Genomic DNA, 25,778 nt, shown 5'->3' with positions numbered 1-25,778 from the left:
AGTACATACATACATATATACATAAATAAATAAATAAACCAAATTCCAAGAATGGGAGATGGTGTTCAAACCCATCATGACCATTTATTTTAATAAGCATTTTCCTATTTTTACAGTCTCACATAGATAAAGGACTAGGAAACAAATAACATAGGCAAAATATAATTTTGCCTCAAGAAAGAGTTCTGAATACTTTTTTATTACACTGCCAAAGTCTGAGACTAGAATGTAAATTTGAGAAAGTCATATGAGAGGCCTTCTTCATTAGCAAAAAGGGAAACAGGCATTAATAGGCCACCAGTGGAATCAATTAAATGAAGAAAGGAGCTGCAGTGACTTTCGTTGTAATTATTAACTTCAGGTATTAAATGAGTTGGTGATTGCTGAAACCAGTGTTTTCTGGTCATCCACCTGGAGGAAAAAAGGGGAGGGAAAATGAAATGTGTGCACAGTCTCCCCATATTAAACACAAGGTCTGCAAGTCCTCAAGTGTTTGCAAAAGTGAAGCAGAAGCTAAACAGAGCCAGACATTTCTGAAAATATTGCTTTGCTTTTGTGGACTTAAAGTGTGACAGCGTGAAGCAGTGTGTGAGTTGGTTTGTTTATATGTGTCTGGGTTTATATAATCTAGATGCCAGGAATTATTCTAATCTCCCTGATTATGTCCAGCACAACTGTGTTTTAAACCAGGATGTGTCCATTAAGAAATCACACAAAAGGAATTTTCTAGTGAAATTTGAGAGAGCAGCTACCCTTCTCAATTCTCTCCCTGGTCCCTTGGTAACTAATCACCAAGTCTGATTATCTTCTTTAATTTCAGAAAATCTTTCATGTGTATGGAATAGAAACAACTGCTAGGCTAGGAGTTTATGAATTAAGACAACAAAATGAATTTAATGTCCTGCCTGACCTAAAAATACTTTGTGTTCAGTTGTTTTCCCTTTCTAATTCTTAAGTACTTCACTTATAGTTGGGGAATAATAATGTCTCCCTTAAAGTTAAGGGTGCTTAAGGTTATAGGGTGAAGCATTTAAAAATATTCAGAAAGTTATGCAAATGTAAGACAGACATCATTAACTCAAGCTTCTATCTTTAAAGTGTGTTCTGTATCTTGGGTAATAGAAATTCTTAAAAGCCAGGTGCCAATGGATATTACTACTTAGGAGGCTGAGATGTGAAGATGGCAGTTTGAAGCCAGCCAAGGTAGAAAAGTCTGTGAGACTCTAATCTCTGATTAACTAGCAAAAAGCAGGACATGGAGGGATGGCATTTCTATAAACAGTAGAGTACCATCTTTGAGAGAAAGAGCCAAGCAAGAGCATGAGGCCTTGAATTCAAGCATCGGGATTTTTTTTGTTTTGTTTTGTTTTGCTTCTTTGTTTGTTTTTTGCAGCTGTGGGGCTTGAACTCAGGGCCTGGGAATTGTTCCTGAGCTGTTTTGCTCTAAGTCTAGATCTCTAGAACTTTGACCCACAGATCTGTTTCCAGTTTTGAGTGTTATTTGGAGGTAAGAGTCTCAGGAGTCTCAGGATGCCCTTTTTTCCTGGACTGGCTTCAAACTGCAATAATCAGATCTTAGCCTCCTGAGTAGCTAGAATTACAGGCATGAGCCACCAGCACCCAGCTCTCGGTATTTTTTTTAAATTGTGAAAATACTGTACAGAGGGGTTACAATTACATGAGCAAGGTAATGAGTACATTTCTTATCAAGCATTATTGCCTCCTCCTTTGTTTCCCCTTCCCATCCCTTCCCCTCTCTTTTCCCCTCCCTACCACCCCCCCAGCCAAAGTTGTAAAGTTCGTTTTTGACATAATGTCTTGTATATCTCATTGTTGCAATGGGTCAAAATTGTAAAGTTTGCTTTTTGACATAATGTCTTGTACATCTCATTGTTGCAATGGGTCAACTTGTATCCCTATCTAAACAATTTGTTTTTTCCCTTCCCCTCCACAAATTATACCAACATCAAAAACAGTGAAAACTGGGGTTATACCGTGGAGAAGGGACATACAAAGCAACAAAGAAATCATCTTATAAATATGTTAGAAACAATTGCAAGAAAGAAAAACCATTTGAGTCCATATCTTGGGGTTCTTTATTTATTATGTATAATGTATTTATTATGAGCATTGTTGCATTCAAGAAGCCTCATGCAGGAGGTAACTTAATGACATGATATTTCAAAATAAATTTCTTCTCACTAGGCTAAAATTCACATTTATTTTAGTAACTGCACTTACTTTTGGATTTGTTCTTCATTTCTAGCTGGTTCTCAACCATTCTTTTATTTTACTCCTCTCCATATATAGGGCAGAGCTGGAGCTCTTGATGTCAAGTTGTGCAGCTCCTTTAGGATGACTACATTGAAAGAAGCCATTTGTGACCTTCCCTCTCTCTCTTACAAATTCATTATCACAATGGAGGCAGATTATTTCCCAACATGGGACAGTGAAAGCTGAGGTCCTTTCCTCTGCCATCTCCACATGACCTGACAATCACTAAGTAACTTCCACGTGACTCCTAAAATCTCTTCTAGATCAATGTTCAAGCAAAAGACATAGTACTCTTGTTCCTGAATCACAGAATATCCAACAGATCTGACTTTCCTTTAATCATAAGTTCCAACCCCTACTCTCCTGATACCAAGTCTTTCTTTCATTCAACAGAATGAAGCAATTTTCTCAAACTCCAAGCCTCTGTAAGTCAGATCCCCATTTGATCTGTAGAATCTCAGTCTCTCTTATGTATGAAAGCCCTGTAATCATATAGTATGTAGTCATATACTTTCTAGATTTCATTCCTCCTCATCTCTCCAATACCTTTTCTCACACTTGGACCCAGCAATGGTCAACAACTCACTTACCAGAGCTTTTTAAAGACCTGTGGGGTTTTCAAAATTATGATTCTTTCTAACTATTGTCTTTTCTTTACTCTTCCACGTGAAAAATTCGTATTTCTCCTTTAACATTCTGTGCCAGAATTACCATTTCTTTGATGTCTGTCTTAGATCTTCCTAGATATAAACAACTATAACTAACAGTGCATGCTCTCATGATATATAATACACCAAACTAAATAAATATTTATTAGGAAAATTTGTTTTCCCTTCTAAACTGAGAGTTCTTAGAGACAAGGATTATGTCTTATGATGCTTTGGATCTCAGGAAACTATCAAAGTGTCTGAGAATAGATAGCTACTTTATAATTATTTCTTATAAATAAATGGATGGTTTCTTACAAATAAATTATATATGTCCTGTATAATCCCTGGGACTGAATTCTAATAAAGGGAACATTGTCAGGGCTCATCATTCATTTAATGATGAGGACATGGTCTAATACTATGCATTTTAATCACACAGAGAGTCAAAGTTAGACTGACTAGTAAAGAGCCCACAGTGGTGTCCTTATTCTTAACCACTTTGTTCAAGAGTCCCTCTATTGAACCAATTTTTTTGTATTTTAATTTTTTCATTGTGAAAATATCTTACAAAGGGATTACAATTACATGCACAAGGTAATGAGTACATTTCTTATCAAGCATTGTTGCCTCCTCCTTTGTTTCCCCTACCATCCCTTCCCATCTCCCCCACAGCCCCCTTCCCCCTGCCCCCTTAGTCTTCATCCTCCCCCCCCCTCATCAAAGTTGTAAAGTTCATTTTTCGACATAAGGTCTTGTACATCTCATTGTTGCAATGGGTCCACCTGTATCCCTAATTAAACGATTTGTTTTTCCCCTTCCCCTCCACAAATTATACCAACATAAAATACAGTGAAAACAGGGGTTATACCATGGTTTGGAAAGTAGTATGAAGGTTGCTCAAAAGCCTCCACATGACCCAGCAATCCCACTTTTGGGCATTTACCCGAATGATCACAAACAAGACCATACTAAGCTACCAGCGCAACTATGTTTATTGCAGCGCAGCTAAGATGTGGAACCAATCCAGATGCTCCTCAGTAGATGAATGGATCAGAAAATGTGTATACACAATGGTCTGTATACACAATGGAATTCTATGCCTCCATTTGTTAGGAAATGGAAAGACTTGGAAAAAATTATATTAAGTGAAGTAAACCAGACTCAAAGAAACATAGGTCCCATGGTTTCCCTTATTTGTAATAACTACTATATGTCTGAGTCAAGCAGAAACGGTCAGATAAGTTGATGTTGGGTGAAATGAACCCCAAGATAAGGACTTAAATGGTTTTTCTTTCTTGTTATTGTTTCTAACATATTTATTGAACCAATTTTAACTAGCATCCTCCCTCCTTTTGTCATGATGACTAAGATTAATGTGTAATAACTAAATAGTCTAAAAGTGTTGTTTCCCAGAAGTCTTTGAGGGCAAAATGAGAAATGTACTATTTCCCTTTTTATACTGATAATTATATTTTCTACCTCCTATTTCCCACTGAGTTCTTCCTTCTTTTCCTCATAAACTGCACACTTTACTTAGAAGCAAGAATATATAGCACTGTGTAACTAATGGCCCTTTTATGAGTTAATTAACCAAAGAAAATGGTGGTGAATAGACCAAACCTTGGCATTCATGTCATTTGAATCTTGTTCTATTTCTACTTCATGAAACCTGATCTTCTTGAAAATGTATAAGCCTAGATGATAATAAACATAAATTAGTTTATCTTATTTCAAATAATGAATCTCTGAAGCTGGTACAATTTGGATTTCACTTAGCTAGTGTGTCAGATATTAGAAATATAATTAAAATGTAAGCCTCTTGAGGGCAGGCATTGTGACTTGATTCTTAGTGTGCTTCTTGGAGCATCCACAGCAGGGAGAAAAGATGCATCAAGACAAAAGTGCTGTGGTCTCTATGTAGGTTTAGAAAAAAAAGACATGAAATTCAGGCAGTCATAGAGTTGGGGGAGATTTCAAAGTAAGATCCTCCTGAAGCCTAAAGGGTGACTACAACTACTTAGCTAGGCAGAAATAGTCCAGACACACAAAGGGCATGGACACAGCTTGCATTTGAGAAAGAGAAGGGCCCATTTGCAAGACCCAGAAAGATGTGCAGCTATGCCTAGGTTCACAATGCCTATGAACTGGCATGGAAGTTATAAAGGTATTCATATGTGTGCACATATTTATAAGAGAAGATATTTTAGTCTTACAAAATTCAGTAGCAGCCTGGCATGGTGTTTGTTAGGACACACCTTTTATTCTACTTGGGAGACTAAGGCAGAGGGACTGCAAATTTGAGAACTGACTCTATCCCCAAATAAAATGTTAAAAAGCCTGAGGAGGTATCTCAGGGGTAGAACACTTAACCTAACATGTGTAAGATCCTATTGGGTTCATTCCCCGGTAGGAACAAAAAGTTCAATTAGATATAATAAAAATTCAGTTCCATCAACCCATCAAACCTTTGATATTTAGTCCAAGGCCACCAATAGAACTAAACATTTCTGTTAGCTTTTTCATCATTTACTTTCTCCTGAAGCTAAGTTTTAATGTTTTTGTATCTATTTAATTGTCTTTTAACCTTGACATTTTGTTCATATTTCTAAATAGTTTCACAACCAATAATGGTACAGCCGAGGAAAGAGAGGTGAACCTAGTCACCTTGTGTGAAATTGTTATGGATAGGAAAATCGTGACAAATTGCAAGCATTCAGATTAAAAATGAGTAGTAGAAAACCATCTGCTTCTAAATTGGGGTTGGAGTACACAGAGACACGTGGCAGAAGAATAAGGGTGGGAGACAGACTGGTCGGTCCTGGAGTCCACGGGTCCATGTCTTTCATTCGCTGAATCCATGAGACTCTCATCTTCACCAGCTCTGAAAGGGATCCATACAGTTTGCCCTACCATCTTCAGAGATGTTCCCCAAATCAAAACAGACACGCATACAACATACAATTATGTTGTATTCACTTATGGCATAAGGTTATCTGCTATGGTAATAAAAAAAATTAGCAGGGTGTTGGTGGCTCATGCTTGCAATATTAGCTTCATAAGGGGCTGAGCTCTGAGGCTCACAGTTTAAAGCCAGGTCAGGCAGGAAAGTGCATGAGACTCTTCAGTAACCAGCAAAAACCCAGAAGTGTGACTCAATTGGTAGAGGAATAACCTTGAATAAAATTGTTCAGGGTCAGTGCCCAGGGCCTGAGTTCACATACTAGGACCAGCACTACACACACACACACACACACACACACACGCGCACACACACACACACACACACACACACACACACACACACACACATACTATATGCCTTTTCAACCACTACATTGTACATGGAAACATGCACATTGATTTAGATAACTGAAATGAAAGCTGTATTCTTTTTAAAATTAAATGGAATTTACTTAAATTTAAAATTAAATTATGGTACAAATGCAGTAAGTATAGTTAAAATGGCTATTTGAGTGTGAAGATGACACATATTGTATTATTTTGTCTCTTAGAATGATTGAAGATAGTGGGAAAAGAGGAAATACCATGGCAGAAAGAAGACAACTGTTTGCAGAGATGAGTAAGTATGGAACTTCTAACGAACTCGCTCTAATTTTCATTGATTACTTGTGGATAGGCTAGAAATAACCATTTAATCCTTATGGTGCTTCTACTTTTCTTTAATATCTGAAATCCCTTTCATAAAGCATGCATTTGTCAATTTTCTCATAGTGGTTGAAAGTCAAGTTTTTTCCATAATTCATACCACATTCCATATTACATATATATGTATATATAATGTTTAGATTTATGTCTACACACAGACACCTAGACACCTGATAAGCAATGCTTAGTCTTGGCATTACCACATTCCACTAAACTCCAGGGTCTATGTCAGCACTATCACAGTGGCTGGCATAGTGAAAGCACTAGGTAAAATGTGTGAAATGAATGGATTAATTCTCCCAGTCATATGAAAAAGACTTAAGTATGAATACTGGACAAACTTTAACCTGTCATTTCTAACACATATGGATGAGAGAATGTGTCCTACAAACAAGTGGGGTTTATTAAACATAGAAGAAGAACCAGATTGCACATAACTATAATCCCTGAAGCACAGGGAACTCCCTGGCTCAATAAATATGCACATACATACATGGAAAACAAAAGGAGTCACTTTCTTGCAAAGCAAACCAAGATAAGAATAACTCCTAACTCGACTGGAGAATCTATGAAACAAAAACTATGGGTTTATGTCAATGGATAGTTCCTATATAATTAATTGGATGGCAGTATATCATTTATAGATTATTTTTTTATTTATAAGGAACTTATCTCAAGTATTATAAAGAAAAAAGTTTAATTCTCTTTTTAAAGGACTTCTCCTCCCTGAGAAATGAGTAAGGAAGAATAGGAGTGAGATATAAGCCTCTTTCCCCGAAAACAGAAGTAGAAAAAAAAAATTAACCTTCTTTCTAAAGATTAGAAGTGATTTGCAAGAATGCGAGTCAAAAGAAGATAAAGGTCCAGATAATAAGACTGATATTTTCATTTATCATTTCCACCACCACGGCAGTATTAGAACTAACTAGGAGGAAAGAAAATTAAACTTTGTGTGGGGAATCTCAATCACACTCTTCACTATTTTTTTACTACTTTAAAGATGACATTACACTTGGACATGATTAATTAAACAGCACTCTAAACATTCACACAGTGAGAACAAAGGAGGATATTCTTAGTAGAGGATCAGATCTGCTCACAAGGTGCATATGTGCATATGATCATATAAAATGATGCTTATTGAAATGAACTCCAAGAAATAGAAACAAAAGGATTTTTTTTTATTATTGCATGGTTTTTGGTTCTTTATTTTCTTTCTTTCTTTTTTCTTTTTTTTTGTTTTATTCCCTTTTGTCATTGTTTTTTATTTGAATACCCTTTGTCTTATATATGTTTATCTGATTTGGGGAGGGGAAGAGGAACACAGAAATGGTCTCAGCAGTGATACCAGCCACTATATTGGAACTGAACTATACAGCTTGGAGGGGAGGAAAGTAAAAGGGAAAAATCTGGGAGAAAATGAAAGAAGAGGAGATACTGATCAAAAAGAAATATACATATTACTGCAACCCCTCTGTATATCACCATTACAATAAAAATTTAAAACTAAAATAAAAATGACCTTAAAGTGTTTGTGGCAATTTCACCCAAGACCTTCCAATATCATAAGTCACATTTGGTTCCATTACTTCAGTCTGAATTTTACTGACCCCAATCCATCACCGATCCCCTAGAATTATAATCATTTGTGTGAATTCACATCTTTGTGAACAAGAAGCCACATATTGCTTGCCAAAGTTTCAAACCAGAGCAATAAATTTTAGTGTTCTATTGCACTGTGTGTGACTATGGCTCAAAATGTATTGTATATTTAGAAATTATTAAAGTAATAGGTATTTTTTTGTCCATCGTGGGGCCTGAACTCTAGACCCGGGTGCTGTCCCTCAGCTCTTCAGCTCAAGGCTACTGCTCTACCACTTGAGTCACCACCACTTCTGGCTTTTTCTGCTTATGTAGTGCTGAGGAATTGAACACAGGGCCTCATGCATGCAAGGCAAGCGCTCTACCACTAAGCCACCTTCCCAGCACCAAAGTAACAGATTTTTAACATTCTCTCCTCAAGACAGTAAGTTAGTAAGGGCATGGATGTACTAATTAGCTTGATTAAACCTTTTACAATGTGTATAGATCAAAACATTACCTTGTACCCCATAGAATACATAGAATTACTTATGTGTTGATTGACAATAATAGGTGATTATTTTAGAAAAATACATTGTCTATTTAAATAGACAGTAGCTGGAAATGTATAGAAACTATACTTGGGGGAAGACCCCTCAAAAACTTGTCACAACTTGCCCATCTGAACAAAATCCAAAGTACAACAAGAATGAAAAAGAGAAGATTTCTTACATCCTAGACTAGTGTTCTGTTGGGCATGGAGAAAATATTAGTAGTTATTATTTTTTAAAAATGAAATCTGGCAGAAATCTTGGAACTTATTTTTGAACCACTAAAGAGTGTAGCAACTGGCTCACTAAAAATTACAGAAACATCCTTATTTAATGATTTTGTAGGTATTTAGCTGAGCTTAGGTACACAGCTTCTCCTGTTCCTGATGCAAAACCAGGCAGGAATAAAGAGATATTGTGCAACTAATGTTACTGATTCAAAATTGCCTGACTCAAAGAAAGCAAGACCAATTTTGTAGTCATAGAAACAGAACAACTCTAAATCTAAATAGTGAGATATAGGATAATTGGGCATTCATAGCCCAAATTCTAACTGTACCTTTTATGAAAACTGCCTGGGATTGCCATGATGCCTATTTAATGGTCTTATAAGCTCCACTGGTTGATAATCAAAACAACAAAGCAAGCCAAGCCCAACAGATATAGGAAAGACTCAGATGTCAGTCAAAGACAGATAAACATACATGATCTTAATAATGCATTGGTTTGAGCAATTTGTTCAGATCAATTTTAGGAAGGTCCTCTCAAAGTAGAATTCCACTTGACAAAACAATGGACTGTCTTCACAAGGAGCAATCTAGATAGGCAGAATGGCATACAGACAGATGGATATATTTAAATAGTTACAAAAAGATATAAATGACCCCAGCTCTATCAGCAGAAGGAAGCTATTTTGTCATTTTCAGGAAAATGAACAGAAATAGAGATACCATGTTAAAGCAGATAACCCAGACTCAGAAGATAAATGTCTCATGTTTGTTTTCATCTTCTGAATCATGGTTTAAAAAACAAACAAACAAACAAAGGCATGAAAGTACAATGGGGACTGTTGGGAAAGAGAAAGGAGACCAATGAGAGAAGGGGGAGGGGCTAATAGAGGAGATAGGATACTAGAGGCATGAATATGATTTTTAATGTGCACTATATTTACACAAATAAAAATGTCATAGTGAAACTCATAATTAATATTAATATCTGTTGACTAAAAATAACAAACTAAAAACTATTGTCAGACAACATTATCATGTAGACTTCAAAAGTAGATAGACTCGGTGTCCAGTGGTATATGGTTTTCAGGAGATGCTATGGTATACAGAAAAGAACGTTCTGGATTTACATAGTTTGGTACAGTACTCCATTCATTTTTCCTATCATGCCACCCAGCTGCCACTAAAGACATGCTGTCTTTCAGTGACTCTAAATTTTTTGCTTTATCACTTGTACTAAGCTCATTAGCTTTTCCCTTGGTTTTAGGGACACTCACTTTGCTTTTGGGGAAGTAGATTTTCACAAAATTAAGGGCAAGTAAACACTCAGCTGATCACAAAATGATTTAAACACAACTGATTGAGAGCTTACAGATATGCTATGCATGTGCAAGAATTTCTAATTTCAGATTTGAACTTTCTTTTGATTTCTTTTAAATTAATTTTTTGACTGAGTTTGGTCAGAACCACATGTAATAAGTCTTTGAATGTAATGAACACAGATTCTTCTAGGAATCTGTGTTGTCTACACAGAGAACAATGAGGAACTTGTTAATTTGTTCACTTAAATTTGTCTAGAAATATTTTAATACAAAAAGCAAAGGAATCCACCAGACTCTGCTTTAGAAATAACTTGAAAGAAAAGCAGCATCAGACAGAGCTAAGCAAGAAGAGACTCGTTTAAAATCTGTTGCAACAAGGAGAGAGATTAACTTCAAATCCACTGGAACAATAGATAGGCCGGTTTTTAAGCCCTGGAGGGCTAGTTGAAAATTACCAGAGGTCTTTAGCTGAGAGCTTGGTCCCGTGATTAAGCAATTGCTAATTGTAAGCAATCAGAAGTCCAACACTTCCTCTCCCTAGGCAACTAGGAGATAGGACTCTGACTTCCAGGATTACATCCAAGTGTTGACTTAAGAAAGTCATTCTTAGATTGTAACACAGGCTAGAGACCTGGAAATTTACATGTCAAAGGAGCAGAGGGAAATTTTACAAAGTTAACTGCTCTTAGAAAGTCTGGAGATAAGTAGTAATGGGGGGGGGGGGGAGGGAGGGAGTTGGGAGGGGAATGTAAAAACCCTCCTGGGCTTAAAAAAGTGGAAGACCTGGCACCAGAAGCAGGAAGGAAAAAAAAAGGTCCATTAAGAATTGTAGGACTGGGTGCTGATGGCTAATGCCTGTAATCCTAGCTACTCAAGGGCTAGGATCTAAGGATCCCAGTTTGAAGCCAAATGGGACCCAAAAGTTCCTGAGACTCAAGTTCCTGAGACTCTTATCTCCAGTTAACCAGCAAACTGCCAGAAGTGGAGGTAGAGATGTAGATCAAGTGGTAGAGCATCAACTTTGAGCTAGAAAAGGCCCAGGGAGAGCCTGAGGATCTGAAATCAAGCCCAGTACACACACAGAGAGAGAGAGAGAGAGAGAGAGAGAGAGAGAGAGAGAGAGAGAGAGAGAGAGAGAGAGAGAGAGAGAGAGAGAGAGAGAGAGAGTATGGATGCACAAATAAGCAGAGAATAAAAGACCAGCTTTCTATTTTAAAACCTATCTGACCACCTAGTTTGATTTTTTTTTAAAGATTTGAGCAAGTTGCCTTTGAGTAAGAAAAAGAAAAATTTTCCTGGTTAAAATATTTAATTATCAATGTATCTGTTTAGTTAGTCTTTAAATTGCAGCTGGAAAGAATTCTAGTTCAATGTAAATGTCATCTTCACATGGCCTTTATAAGTCATCCAAAATGTGTAGCAGCTCAAGTACTTCTATCAGACCAGCTTGTAGCCAGATAAATGATTTGTCTTGGAACTACAATCTGGTTTTCCATCTCAGCACATTTCCACTACATGGTATGACTATTATGAACACATTTGTGTCATGTTTGCAAACTCCTTGTGCGTGTGTGTGTGCATGTGTGTGTGTGTGTGTGTGTGTGTGTGTGTGTGTGTGTGTGTGTGTGTGTGTGTGTGTGTGTGTAGGGTGGACAGAATGTGGGCATGTACCTTCAAACCCGCTCACCTTAGTTGAAAAGTCAATGTTTAGAAGGCTGTGGAGCCAGGGATGGGTAGGTTTTAATGGAAGAATCTTAAACAATTGTCAATACCATTAGAGGGGTTGGAAGGCCGCCTAACAAGGAAGAAGTTCTTAAGGAGAATTCCTCTAGGTGAAGGAAGGACCTGAAATCAAAAAAGGCAAACATGGGCCCCCAAGAAATTGTGTTGAATACTTGGAGGCCAGACAGTCCTTTCTAGAATGTTCCCTAGTAGTCAGCATGGGCATCATTGGAAGGGAGCTAGGGGTTTGATCTTGTAGCCAGAGTTTTGAGATCTTAGTTCTGAACTCCAGGAATTCCACATGTCAGGTCTGGGCACTCATTCCTGTATGCCAAATAAAGAGATGATTGTGGTGAAGGGCAGAAGGAGGAGATTTATTACAAGATGTGGGCATCTGTGGAAAGAGGCTAAATAAACAGCCCATGTTCAGTTATGGGCCAGCTACCAACAGGAGCTATAGGTTTAAATAGACAAGAACTGGGAAGACAGAGGGTAGGTGTGGTAATTAAACAATCCCAGACAAAGATGTAACCATTATCTCCATCTTTGTTCTCCAAAATTCCTGAGAAGTTGTAGGAGCTGTGACCATGTCCACCTTTGAGGAGAGCCAACAAATCAGTGCTGCCTGATGGGTTGTCTGTCCTTTGGGGCAGTTTCCTCCATCCTCCCTTATAAACACCTTATCAGCGATAACTTACCACCCAAGGTGACTGCAAAATAACTGTAGGAGAAGATACTTCAGGTCACTGATGCAAAATGGAAGCTAGGGACCCCAGCTTTCATTCTTTTTTATTTAATTTTCGTGTTGTCAATATAAAGTTGATATATGAAGGATTACAGCTGCATAACAGGTAAAGAGTGTATTTGGGGGGGGGGATAATGTCACCCCTTTCCTTGCTCTCTCCCAGTTTTTCCCTCCATCTCCACCCACAAATTGTAGAGTTTATTTTCAAAATAGTATCTAGTGAGTACCACTTCATTCAACTTTTAATGTATTCTTGAGTTGAAGTAGTCACTTTTTCAGCAAAAACTGTTTGAAATGTACCTCTTACAATCTTGCAGTGCATGCTGTAAGTTTGAAGAGCACTCATTGATAAAGATTAGAAGAATATCATTAGTGATGCCACTGTCATAACTTTGGTGGACAGTGTGACCATTTCCATGTACGTTCTTCACTTTTTGCTTCAAGAACACAACACACCCTGGAACAACACTGAAAATTCTCTTCTGTTCTCACCTGCTTTCTTGCTTTTTTTGACTGTCTTACTCTATTTTGTCTCTGAGTACCTTCCAGACAGACCTGGAAGTCAGGCTTGTTCTTGGCCAGTTCTCTCCATATACTATTTTTTTGTCTTTCAAAGTTTACCTTTATTGCTATGGCTCTCAAGTATCCAATGAGTCCCTAAGAACCACCTCTCATTTTCAACATGGTTATAATGCCCAGGATAATTGGCATGGAAATTTAGCATCCTACCTGCCTTCTTGCTTTTCCACTGATGAATCAGCTCAAGGTGGTCTTTTCACTAATGCCACTAATAATAGTACACATCACAAATAGGGCCAGTGTTCCTGTAGGCTGCAGCCTTCCAGCGTTTCCACAGCCACACAGTCTTTGAATGGCTGTCAAATAACTGGGCACAGTTCAGAAGTTCCTATTCTCTCTCTCTCTCTCTCTCTCTCTCTCTCTCTCTCTCTCTCTCTCTCTCTCTCTCTCTCTCTCTCTCTCTCTCTCTTTCTCTCCCCCTTCCCTCCCTCCCTCTCTCTCTCCCCCACCTCTCTCTCCCCTTCCCTCCCTCCCTCTCTCTCTCCCCCACCTCTCTCTCTCTCCCTCCCTCCCTCTCTCTCCCCCACCTCTCTCCCTCCCTTCCTTCCTCTCTCTCTCCCCCACCTCTCTCCCTCCCTTCCTTCCTCTCTCTCTCCCCCACCTCTCTCTCTCTGTCTCTCTCTCTGTCTCTCTGTCTCTCTCTGTCTCTCTCTGTCTCTCTCTCTGTCTCTCTCTCTGTCTCTCTCTGTCTCTCTCTGTCTCTCTCTGTCTCTCTGTCTCTCTGTCTCTCTGTCTCTCTGTCTCTCTGTCTCTCTGTCTCTCTGTCTCTCTCTCTCTCTCTCTCTCTCTCTCTCTCTCTCTCTCTCTTCCACATTCATTTAGTCAATATTGAAACAGAGCAAGCAAAGAATTCAAACACAGGGTTTATAGTCTTCCTCTTCACTTGATAGTATTTGTTAGGTGATTTTTTTTAATGAAGTGTTTAAGAATCTAAATGACTAAAAGATTTTATACAGTCCTATCAAAACATAGATGGCAAACGTTCATAATTTGTGTGAAGATGTTCAAAGTATGATGGCGCTAAAGTAAATATTAGCTGAAAGGGATTGGTTATTTGGGGGTTGGTTAATCTGTTGGTTTGATGAGGAGATAGAATGTAGGAGGAAAGAAATGAAGGAAGGAGTGGCGGAGGAGAGAGAGCAACAAGGAAGCCTGGCTAACAAGGAAGAATGGACTTTATCACTGATACTGTCTGTCAATCCCTTATCTCTGTTTTTGCTCTTATCTTTACTTTCCTCAGAACCATCCTGCAAGAGCATCAAATTTCCTTGAATAAATGCACTTTACATTTTTTTTTTTTTAGAAAAGCTTCTAGGGAGAGAGCAAGAGAAGTGACATTGTCCTAAAAGAAACATACTTTTTTACCTGACTTATGTAACTGTAGCCCTTCTGTACATCACCTTTATAAAAACAGTAAGAACAAATCTTAAAAGAAAAGCTTGAAACATACATATGTAAAGAAAATAGTCCCTATCTCCAACATAAATTATTTACCATAGTCCCTACTATTAGCATGATACAAACACAAGAAATCACTTAGATGAGTAAAATATGTTCTAAAGAATTATATTCCAGTGATATAATTTTTTAAAATAAGCAGTATCCATGAGCTTGAAGTAGAGTACTGCAAAACAAAGCAACGGGAAAATGCTGTGCTCAGTTTTTATTGAAAGGTAAAAATATGGATTCTTATAATCCAAGTATTAATTGATGTAGATTTTATGCTAAAATTGGTTTCTATGCACAAAATATAAGGGTAATTGTAAACATCCCAATGTGAAAAGAAAACCTCTATTAACTTCCCTTGCTTACTCATTTATTTAAATTCCAGTTTTTAAATAAAAGATGTCAGCTAATTTCCCTTTTAAATAAGATTACCAGAATGCTAAATCAGGAAAATACCATAAAAGAAAATAAACCTTAAGGCCAGGCACTGATGGCTCACACCTGTAATCCTAGCTGCATAGGAGGCCGAGATCTAAAGGATCAGGTTTCTAAGCCAAGGCAGAAATGTTGATTGGGACTTCATCTACCCACAGATGTCCACAAGAAAAGCAAAAAGCAGGGTGGGGAGCACAGCTCAAGTGATGGATAAACATGAGGCCCTAAATTCAAGCCCCAAGGCTGCCAAATTCCAGGCAGGCCTGGGATCATGATCCTACCACTTCCACCTCCCACATAGCCTGGACTACAGACATGTACCACCATATTGGGATTAAGATAAGGTCTTGCTAACTTTCCCCCAACCTTGGGCTTGCCTCAAACCAGAATTCTCTCATTGCTAACTCCTGTACAGATGGACAAGCATTCAACACCATACCTGATTGAGAACTTTTTTTTGATGGTATCAAAGGTTGAACTCAGGACCTATTAAAGGTTGAACTCAGGACCTTGCACTTGCCAAGCAGGTATTCTTCCATAGAGATCATGCTTCACCTTTTTTGTGTTTTCATTATTTTTTTGAATAGGGTCTGTTGTCATACCTTGTATGCCTGGCCTACTCCTACCTTTAACTCACTGAGCTTGAGTGAGAGGTGCACACCATCACTCCTGCCATTTTATTGGTTGAGATTGGGTCTCATGAATTTTTTTTACCTGGATTGGCCTTAAACCATGATCCTCCTGATCTCAGCCTCTGGAGTAGCCAGGATTACAGATGTGAGTCATCAGGGCCCAGTTTCTGAAAACATTTCAAAGAGAATTCCTGCATTATATCAGGGCATGTCTTATCTCTTGTGCCTTTGAAGTGTTCGTTATGGAAGTAATATACTTCCATAAGAATGAATGTGTAATGATCTTCATAAAATAATAGTGCTCTTGACAGTATTTTGAGTGAATCTAAAGAGATCAATTAGAGTGGATGGAATGTGAAACAGTGTCAGTGAGGGATGGTCACTAATTCATCCTGAGACCCATTGCACAATTCCTTCCTAGACCTCCTCAGAATAATTGCTTCCAGCCCAGCTCATGGCCTTGCTTCTATTATATTCTAAAGCCTTTATACAGCACCATAGGAAAGTGTAATCCATGTCAAACTATAGCTACATGCCTTTATATGTGTTATGAAGCATAAATGTGGCTTTAGGAAAGACAAATATTTTAAAAGAGAAAGCAAACTTTTGTTGAAAGTCTAATATGCTTTGGATACCATCTAGCCAGCCACAGGAAGGCAAGAGGAACACTGGGAACAACACATAGCAGAGATTCTGAGTAGGGGGAAATACTACTAGGCAGGTATGATGGAAGAGCCTTTAGAGAGACTTTGGTCTGAGTGGGACTTTCAGACCCCATGTTGTAGGTCTCAAGAACCAAACCGGGTTCTTGAGTGGAAGAGAGAGTAAGGAAATTAGCTCAAGAATATGGGGGAAATATTCTCTCCATGCCAAGAAGACAATGAGCCACTGAGTAAGAAAGAGCAGATTGTTTTGTGAGAAGCATCTCTTTCTCTGAGATTGTAAGTTATTTGTAATAAGAATGGACATTTACACAGTATCTAGTGTGTACCAAACAGTGTTCTAAGTGCACTGGCAATATTTATCCTCTAAAAATCCTGTGTAATAAGTACCATTATCATTTTCTCCATCATACTAATGAGAAAACTGATTGGCTTCTAAATGTGATGGTCACAGAGAAAATGCCCAACATGCAGTGTGTGGGTATCAAACAGCCATATGTCGAAGACAAATAGTACCTGCTGACTGATGATAGTATCTGGTATCATCAAGCTGTTTAAGTCCCAGCTTGAGCAGATTGCTCTTGGATGTGTCAGAAACCACAAAGTTGAGGCTATGAGACCATGTCCATGACCATGGTCAACAATCTGATCTCCAATGTTGGATGTATATGTTCTTTTATCCCCCTTGACCCTAAGGAACGTAGGATGGACCTTTTCAAGTCTTCAACAAATATTTGTATTTTAACTAAGAGAAAAACAAACACATGGATTCTATCTGCAGTTGTCTTATTTACAAACATTATAAATTCCTTTCCACACACATGGCATACCATATGTATACTCTTTCTTCCACTAGGGGCTCAAGATCTGGATCGCATCCGGCTCTCCACCTACAGAACAGCATGTAAGCTGAGATTTGTGCAGAAGAAATGCAATTGTAAGTATGCCAGTTGTTGGGGCTGGCTAATTACCTTTATGAATTCTATACTTTACATTTGTTAGTACATTTATTAAAACCAAGTTTTCTGGCAAGGGATAATAAAAAATATGTTTATCCAACAATCAGAAGGGTAATATGAGACACAGATAGTACAAAGACTGTTGCTAATCCTTAGATCTGAGTAACTCACAAATTCCAACATATAAAAATGGATGAGCCTCTGGATGTAGGTACATAATCCTGTTGGAATGGTATCTAACACAGATAGAGTCTTTCCCTCTTCTCTCTATTAGTATTACAATTGCAATTCCATAAAATTAGTTTCCAAGAATTTTATTAAACATTAGGTTCTCCTTAAAAATGTGCATTTCTTTTACAGGTACAACAAAACAGTTACCAGCTTTGGGAAAACACTTAAGCTTCCTTATGAAATTATAATATTAGCCAAACTAATTAGGATTAACTCCATTTGTTGACCTAGGACAAGAGTGATAGAAAAAACAGAGGAACTTAATTCAGCTTGTGCCCCAAAATGTAAAATACATGTAGCAAGCTAGATCAATAATCATATAGGAGCTTTATGTTTCTTGCTGGGTGTACTGTTAGGATCCATGAATACCTTCCCAGGGGACCACACAGAGGCAGGCAGGCACAGGAGAAAGATTATTATAAGGTTTATTAGAGGAGCCATATCTCCACCTGGAGAGTGAGCAATATGGAGTCTGTTCCCATCCAGGTGGTTAGCTCTAGGGTAGCAGTGAAGTAAGTGAGCAGGTAGGTCTTGGGGAAGAGAGAAAGTGACCAGCTATATGGTGGGAACTCTAGGTTAAGGAGGAGCTTGGGCTGGGTAGAGCTAAAGACCAGAGGTGAGGATAATGTTAACAGGAACACTCCAATCATATGGCCCCATCCATTTTCTATTGGAAAAAAATATTGCATCATAGTTTATATGTATACTTGTTTCTCTTGTGAAAATGCACTACTAGTAAAAAATAATAATCATTCTCATTTCCTAATTAGTGTTAGATAAAAAGTGAAAATGAAAGCCATAATGTTATACACACACAGTTCTTGAAAACCTGGCATGGAAATTAGAATCATGCTCACCCAACCAGAGTCTACAGCAACGTCTACAGTCTAGTTGCTGTCCATTCCTAAGGCCTAAGCATAGGATTGATGTTTGGGGTAGAAGAGGATGAAGAAAAAAAATGTATATTGAAACTTCAACTATTGTTTTGACCATTCACAGGAAGTTAGCACAGTCTAAAAAATAAAGCAGAGCCTGGGGCTGGGAAGGTGGCTCAGTGGTAGAGTGATTGTCTTGCATGCATGAGGCCCTGGGTTTGATTTCTCAGCACCACATAAGCAGAAAAAGCCAGAAGTGATGCTGTGGCTCAAGTGGTAGAGTGCTCACCTTGAACTGAAGATCTGAGGGACAGCACCCAGGCCCAGAGTTCAGGCCCCAGGACCAACAAATGAATGAATGAATGAATGAATGAATGAATGAATAAATAAATAAATAAATAAATAAATAAATAAATAAATCAAAGAAAAGCACTACAGTTGAAGGAGCTACAGCTGTAAGCACAGCTGTGGGCCTTAATGAGCCTGATAAAACTCTTTTCACTGCTGGTTTTGGGGGTGTGGGGGGGACAAGAAAAATGTCCTCAAGAAGAAATGCTTCCTCTTCCCCCTCAATCTCATCACTTTTATTAGAACAACAACAACAACAAAGTACTTTATGTTTTTAGCAATGACAAGTGATGGATCTCCCACTTTTTTTCCCCACTCAAGTGGCCTTCCAAATTTGGAAGCAGAGGGAGAAGGGGTGGATGAGAGTTCTGTTTCACTGAAGCATTGCCACACAATCTTGCATATTCTCCTTTCAATAGAGATGGGGACTTCAAAAAAGACTACAAGAATAATATGGTAAGGGGGAATAAACAAACAAGGAACAGAGAGTGAGGGAGGAGGAAGGAAGGAAGGAAGAAGAGAAGACAAGAGAAAGAGATGAATAGTGATTGTCAACCCTGCAGACATTGCAAAGTACATCCACCATTTTCTCTAACTTGTGCTCTGGCATCCTGTGGGCCTCATCTTACTCCTTGGTCTCTTACAAAGGCCCACTGTCATTTTCTCACCTCTTTTTCTGCTTCCTATTCCCTTCTGGTCCCATTCCTATCCTGCACCCGGCATTATGTCATAATCACACCAAGCTACTTGGAAAACAGTCTATTCCAGGTAAAAAGAGATTTGCCATTTCTGTCTAGTAGCTCCTCCTGATGCTCCTTCATCTACCTCCTAATGTAGTCTGCATATAATAAACTCCTGCTTTATGTTTGGCACTATGTTAAGAGCCAGAGTTAGTGCAGTAGTAAGCTGTATGTTTACACTGGGTAGAGGGACTTTTAAAAACACTGATAAACTTATGTAGAAATTTAGCAATAAGTTTGGGAATACCTAGGAGATAATGTCCTAATTTGAAGAATGGGTAGATGAGAGGACTTCCCTGGAACTTAAAAAATTAGCACACTAAGAAAAAAAAGAGCTTTACGTTCATTACAAAGTACCACCTCACAGACTTCATTTATTTTAGGATGAGGAAAGATAGAATGTTCTAGCAAAACTTGCATGATTTAATTGTTCTTCAAAATTAAGCCTCTTTTTAAAAATTGTTTCTACCTTGATTGAAGGATGAAATATTACTTGTGTTCTCTGAGTTATCCATACTGACAATAACTATAACTGTTGAGATGTTCACAGTTACTTATAAAATGGTGACACCATTGATTATGACTCTCATAATCCACAGCGGTCAAAGCAGCAGCCATATTTCATGTGTGTCATGGGTGACACACATTAGCTAATATTGAACCTAAGTCTCTTCCCAGAGGAAGGTAATTTCACTCTGTAATAAGACCTAAGTCATACTGAATTATGGTACCTTACAATGAACTTTTACTCTACAACAAAAGAAGAATCAAATTTTAGGTAATGTTTTTGCAGGTGTGTTTGTAACAGAACAAAACGAGTTTGGCTCTTAGGTGAGTGCAAAACCCATTAGCACCACCATGACATGAAAGAACAAAGAGGTTTATTGCTTATAGCTAATAAGGAGCAAGTAATTCCAAAGCAGTGACTCCTGGGGCCCCAAACAACAAAGCAAGTTGCCTTTCTTTGGGAAACTCATAAAACACTCATGCTAGACTGTTTCTCACATGGGAAGATGGCCTTGTTCTTGAGCATATTTACTTTCACACCATGCTTCTTTGGACCTCAAGTATTTAATGGTAGAAGGAAGCCAGATGCCAGTGTTTTAAGCCCGTGAGCCTAGGTACCTGGATATGGTAGCACACATATCTCCGCATTCCAGAGACTAAGGCAGGAATATTGTGAGTTCTAAACCAGCTTGGATTACACAATATCATGACCATTTACTGTGTAATGAATAATGGCTCATCCAACGTGGCAGTAGGCAGGCCTTTTGTAGTAACCACAGAGCTCCCTTTGTGGTCCTGTTTGGATTCTTGCTGTTGTTGAATCCATAACTCAGACGAAGACATAGAAGATACACGGCCTATTCCAAGGTAGACTTTGAGTTTATAGGCTTTCAAGAAAAGGCTATCCTTGACTAGATTAAATTTGTGATGTATTAGGGTAAATGGGGGGAAGGGAAGGTTACTTTAAACTGGATTAAAAACAGCCAGAGTCCCAGCAGCACTTCTCAACATCTTTTGGTCTCCAAATCTGATATAGATCTTATAGGGTCACTTGTGTGGTCCATGGAAGGTACTGGACAACCCTACCTGAAATGCAAAATTTTGCTGCTCAGCACATCTCCTTTCCTAGTCATGCATACTTCATCAGCCAGAAAGAGCATATGCAAACAAGATGTACCTGCCAACCCCTGCTATAAAACAAGAGCTATAAGAGCCCCGTCCTCTTTAGGCAAGACTCCCCACCCCTCCACTTTTCCTCCATAAAGATTCTTTTCCAAATCAGTTCTTCCTCTAATTATTCTTCCTTATCCTCTTTTCTACCCTCTCTCCCATGACATTATCAGAACTTGCCCTGATAGAATATGGGAATGAAGGCCTCTCAGGATTAGGGGACACCAAGCTAGCTGTGTTATTTTCTAGAAGGAATGAGAGAGCATGGAGAATACAGTATCTCTAATCCTCCTTTCTAGTGAAAGCCTTCTCTTTAGTTTCAAGATTATTGTTAAATTCCCACAAAAATAAGCACCCTCAACTCTCTAGACAGGCATATGTGAAATGACAGCTCAGACTGTATTTTAAACAAGTACCTGCTCCTCACAGGAACATGATTTCTATGGTCATCACTGACAAGCTTAATGATCCAGCTACCCTGCAATGTCAGCAATTTTTTATTCCAGAAATTACTTTGAAGTCAAAGAAATACAGCCTTGAGTTCACAAACAACAAAAACCATTAAGAAAAATAAGACAGAGTTAGCTGCTAATGACTGTTGTTTAGTAATTACAAGACTAAGGAGGCAAGGAGATATTTTGTGCCTCATATTGCTCATCTTTTAGTTGTTCCAGTCACAGTTTGAATTTTTTTCTGTCAATCATAATAATTAAATTTTTCTTTAAAATGGAAAAACCTGAGAATTGTATTTGGCTTTCAGAGTTTCTCAAAATATCTTTCCTCTAATAAAAAAAGTATTAAATGTTCCTATCAGTTTTTCCAAGTATCTATTATCAGGAAATAATTTAAGTTAGATGTATGGTTTGATTTCTGTTAATGTCTCCGAACTTATTTCAGAATATTTTTGTGAACCAAAGAATGCAAGGCCAGGTATAGTACCTGTGCCTGTAATTTCAGCTATTTGAAAAGTACCAAAAAGAGGATCATAGTTTTAGTCCATCTGGGCAAAATATTAATGAGGCCCACTGCTCAGTTAAAAAAAAAAAGCTGGTAGTAGTGCACACCTGTTCTTGCAGCTACTCTAGAAGCTGCAAGTAGTAGAGTCATAGTCTGTAGTCAGGGTAAAAGTGTGAGACTTTGTCTGAAAAACAAGTAGAGCCAAGAAAAAAAAATATTGGGGTGGTTCAAGTTGTAGTGTTTGCTTAGCCAGAACAAGGTCCTGGGTTAAAACCCCACTGCTGTCAAAATATAATTTTAAAAGGTAGGTTACCATTTTTACCAGTGACTCTATCACTATTAAATGAATGCAAGTGAGTGCCATGTATCTAGTAGTTCCTAGTGAAGATTCTTCTATGAAGGAATGAATGTGGTAGACTCACCAGCTAAGTGAGCTATCTTATGCTGTAGAAGAGAAAATTGGAGAGACTTTTTCAGTTGTAAACTGATATTCTTCACCTTTATTCAAGCTAGTATCCCAGTACATCTTAGCCACCCTCCCCCCGCAATAACCAGGCTCAGTGCTAAGTTTGTGGGGGTGGGGAAGTGTTCTGCTGACACACAATCAGTTGGCCCCCATCACAGCTGGCTGAAATCAAAGAGCTGGATGGGTTCCTGGTTCTCATGTGGAGGATGCTCCCCTCCCTGTATACTGGTTAGTGGTAGAATTCACATCCTGCAGTCATAGAATTGATGTCCCTGATGCCTTGCTGGCTGTCAGCTGAGGATGACTTTCAGTTCTCAGAGCTACTGGGATTTCTGGACACATGGGCTGTGTAGAAAATTAGTGTTTGTTTCTTCTTTCATACCAGCTATAGTATACATGTCTCCTTCTGGGACTGGTCCACACAAACCCATGCTTGATAAACCCATGCTTGTACAAGGCCTATCCAGATCTTCTCTTTATTGCAAAGTCTCCTGATTTGGGACCAGTATTTCCTATGCAAAATTCCTTCACAAGAGTACCATTATTAGTGTGTGACTAGCTGGGAGAAGGGACGTGACATTGCGTGCCAGGAATCTTGGGAAGACATCTTAGGGCTTACCAACCACAGTAGCAAGAACACAGACAGTTCTTATTTTCCACATAACAATGTATAAAACCTTGAATGTAAATAATAAAGTTTCAGTTAAAAAAAAAACCCTCATTCAAGAGAAACAAAACCAAAATGTGTTGAGAAGAGAAAGAAGGACATCCTAATAGCCTTAGAAGGAAGAACAGGGAGAGACACAAGAAGCAGATGGCTAACCCTTTGAGCAAGATTTTCTCTTTTGTCGGGTCTTCATCCATCCCATGAAAGATAGACGGACAGACAGGTCCAAGGAAAGGTAAGTGCGGCCACTAGCCCCAGCCTCCCTCAGCCTGGGAGACAATCAGATGCAGAAGGGAGTCAAGTCAAGCAGGAAACTGGTTTAATTACACAGAGCAAGCACCTTTTAAAGCAAAAAAAGAGTGGGTGGCATGGCAGGGGAGGAAGAGGAACCAATCACTGTCAAGGTCACACCCTATCATGCACCTGAGCTTCCACGGGCTGGTTATGCACTGAACGAAAAGCAAATCAGGCTCTGCCCACTCAACTCCCTCTCGGTGCCATCTTTGCTGCCCATGTGCTCCACTGATTCCCCCTTTTTTGTGTTAATGGCAGACCCACCTCCCAGTTAGTTATCCTTTTCCCTCCTCTGTAAAGGTTATTTTAACAGGATTACATTGGTAAGAATAGCATTGGCCACGCAGGGGCAAGTCTGGGGGGCGAGATTCACCAGACAAGGATAGGGAGGGCCTTGTGCATGATGCAAGAGCCCGTCCCAGTTACCTCACATCCCCACCTAGCACAGTAACAAACATCAGCCCCACCACAGTTAGAAATGTCCGAAGCAGTTCAATTAATTCCTGAGCATATATAAAAGTCAGTATCTCATAAGATCGTCCTCTTCAGAACATGGGAGCAGCCTGGGTATGAGGAGTTCCACACATGCAGCACGGTGCATCCTCGTGGACCCCCACACTCAGACCATTCTACTATAGTCCAGAACAACAAGGAAAATTTAAAACAAACTCTGCAGACCTAGCAAAGCAATCCTGGGCACCTGGTGTCTTTTAACTGAGCCAGTTCCTTGTACGTGCCTTTAAGCGAGCACAGGGGTCAAGATGACCTTTGAGCTTTACTGTCAGCTCCCAATGGCTCCCAACATCTTTGGTATTATTGCAAATATTTTTGATACGTATTTCCATTCTTGCTGTTGAATCATGCTAGACACTTATTTAGAATAAAGAAAAGTACATTACACTAGAATATAATGTTCCCCAAAACTCCCTGTGGGGGAAACTGGTGGTGACAGCACATAAACAAACCTAGATACTTGGGTGTGATGGCAGTGGAAAAACTCTTCACCCAGGCTCCCTGGATCTATGGCAAAATTGTTTTCCCTGTGAACCTCTGGTAAAGAGAAGCTATGATTTTTAAGTCTATTTATTTGTAAGATCTGAAAGGGGCCAGTGTTGTTTTCTTCTTGGTACTTTTAATTTTAGCAAATGTCACCAGCTATGTCTGCCACAGGTCTACCTGTGGACCAGGGCCTTGTGTCAAAGGACCTGGATGTAACAGACAATAGCTCCCTTTGCTTCTGTTTCAGAAGCTGTGTAGCTAAACAACTTCCCTCTCCTGGTGAGGTAAGAGCATCACCTTTAAATATCCTAGTCATGTGTGAAAGAGGGATGTACCCAGATGAATGCATGGTCTGCTTCTCCAATGCCAAGCAATACAGGGATCCTCAAACTTCCCTTGGCCTGTCAGGCCCTGTTCCCAGGAGCTTGCATGAGTGACCCAGAAGGACATCCAGAAGGTGATTTTCCCACAGCCTGCCTTCCTAGGGGCAGATCCCGGGGCTCCAAGGGCTTACTGAGAGAAAACAGAAGATAATGAAGAGGACAGGGATGTGAAAGGTTGCTCTACCCAAAATGTCACCCTCCACCCTCCTCCCCATATCACCTAGGTCATGTTGCACTGAGCTTTTTGAACACTTGTGGCTTTTTAGCAATAATCTGTGTATTTAATTACTGAACAAGTAGAGCGCAAGCATTTCACTGTGTGTGAAGCATCATTGTAGACCACAAGGAGAAAAACAAGCCTTCAGAAATCTTTTCTGTTTGCATATTTCTCTTACAGAATGTAAATGTAAATAAACATGAATTTCTTTCAATATACCTCTGGGGCAATACTAAAATGTTCATTTCTAATATATTATTCTCACCTGTTGAAGATTAGAGCAAAAGTGATTTCGAAGTTGTAATAGAACGGTGGAAGGTTTGTTCAAAGAGACCTTTCTTTTAAAGAGTGTTTGTTCCTGGTACATGACCTATGCTCATGCCCAAGTCATGAATCCTGGGCTGTCTTTGAACTCTTTGTGCTACTTCAAACTGAATCAATTACAAAGTCTCAGCAGTTATGCTTTCTACATA

The 25,778-nt window shown here is 38.9% G+C and overlaps 1 protein-coding gene across 14 annotated transcripts in view; it reads left to right on the top strand.

The window, feature by feature from the left end:
* Dtna (dystrobrevin alpha) overlaps positions 1-25,778 on the top strand; it is a 333,587-nt gene that overhangs the window by 198,262 nt on the left and 109,547 nt on the right. For all 14 annotated transcript variants that reach the window (XM_070029341.1, XM_070029340.1, XM_070029345.1 and 11 more), the window contains 2 exons: positions 6,437-6,504; positions 17,349-17,429. In XM_070029341.1, coding sequence (XP_069885442.1) covers positions 6,438-6,504; positions 17,349-17,429 — 148 coding nt within the window. In that variant the 5' untranslated portion in view covers position 6,437. The remainder of the gene's footprint in view (positions 1-6,436; positions 6,505-17,348; positions 17,430-25,778) is intronic.

Source organism: Dipodomys merriami, unplaced genomic scaffold, assembly GCF_024711535.1.
Source record: "Dipodomys merriami isolate MVZ:Mamm:240054 unplaced genomic scaffold, mDipMer1.0.p SCAF_2, whole genome shotgun sequence".
NCBI lineage: Eukaryota > Metazoa > Chordata > Mammalia > Rodentia > Heteromyidae > Dipodomys > Dipodomys merriami.
This window is presented reverse-complemented; position numbering and strand designations above follow the sequence as displayed.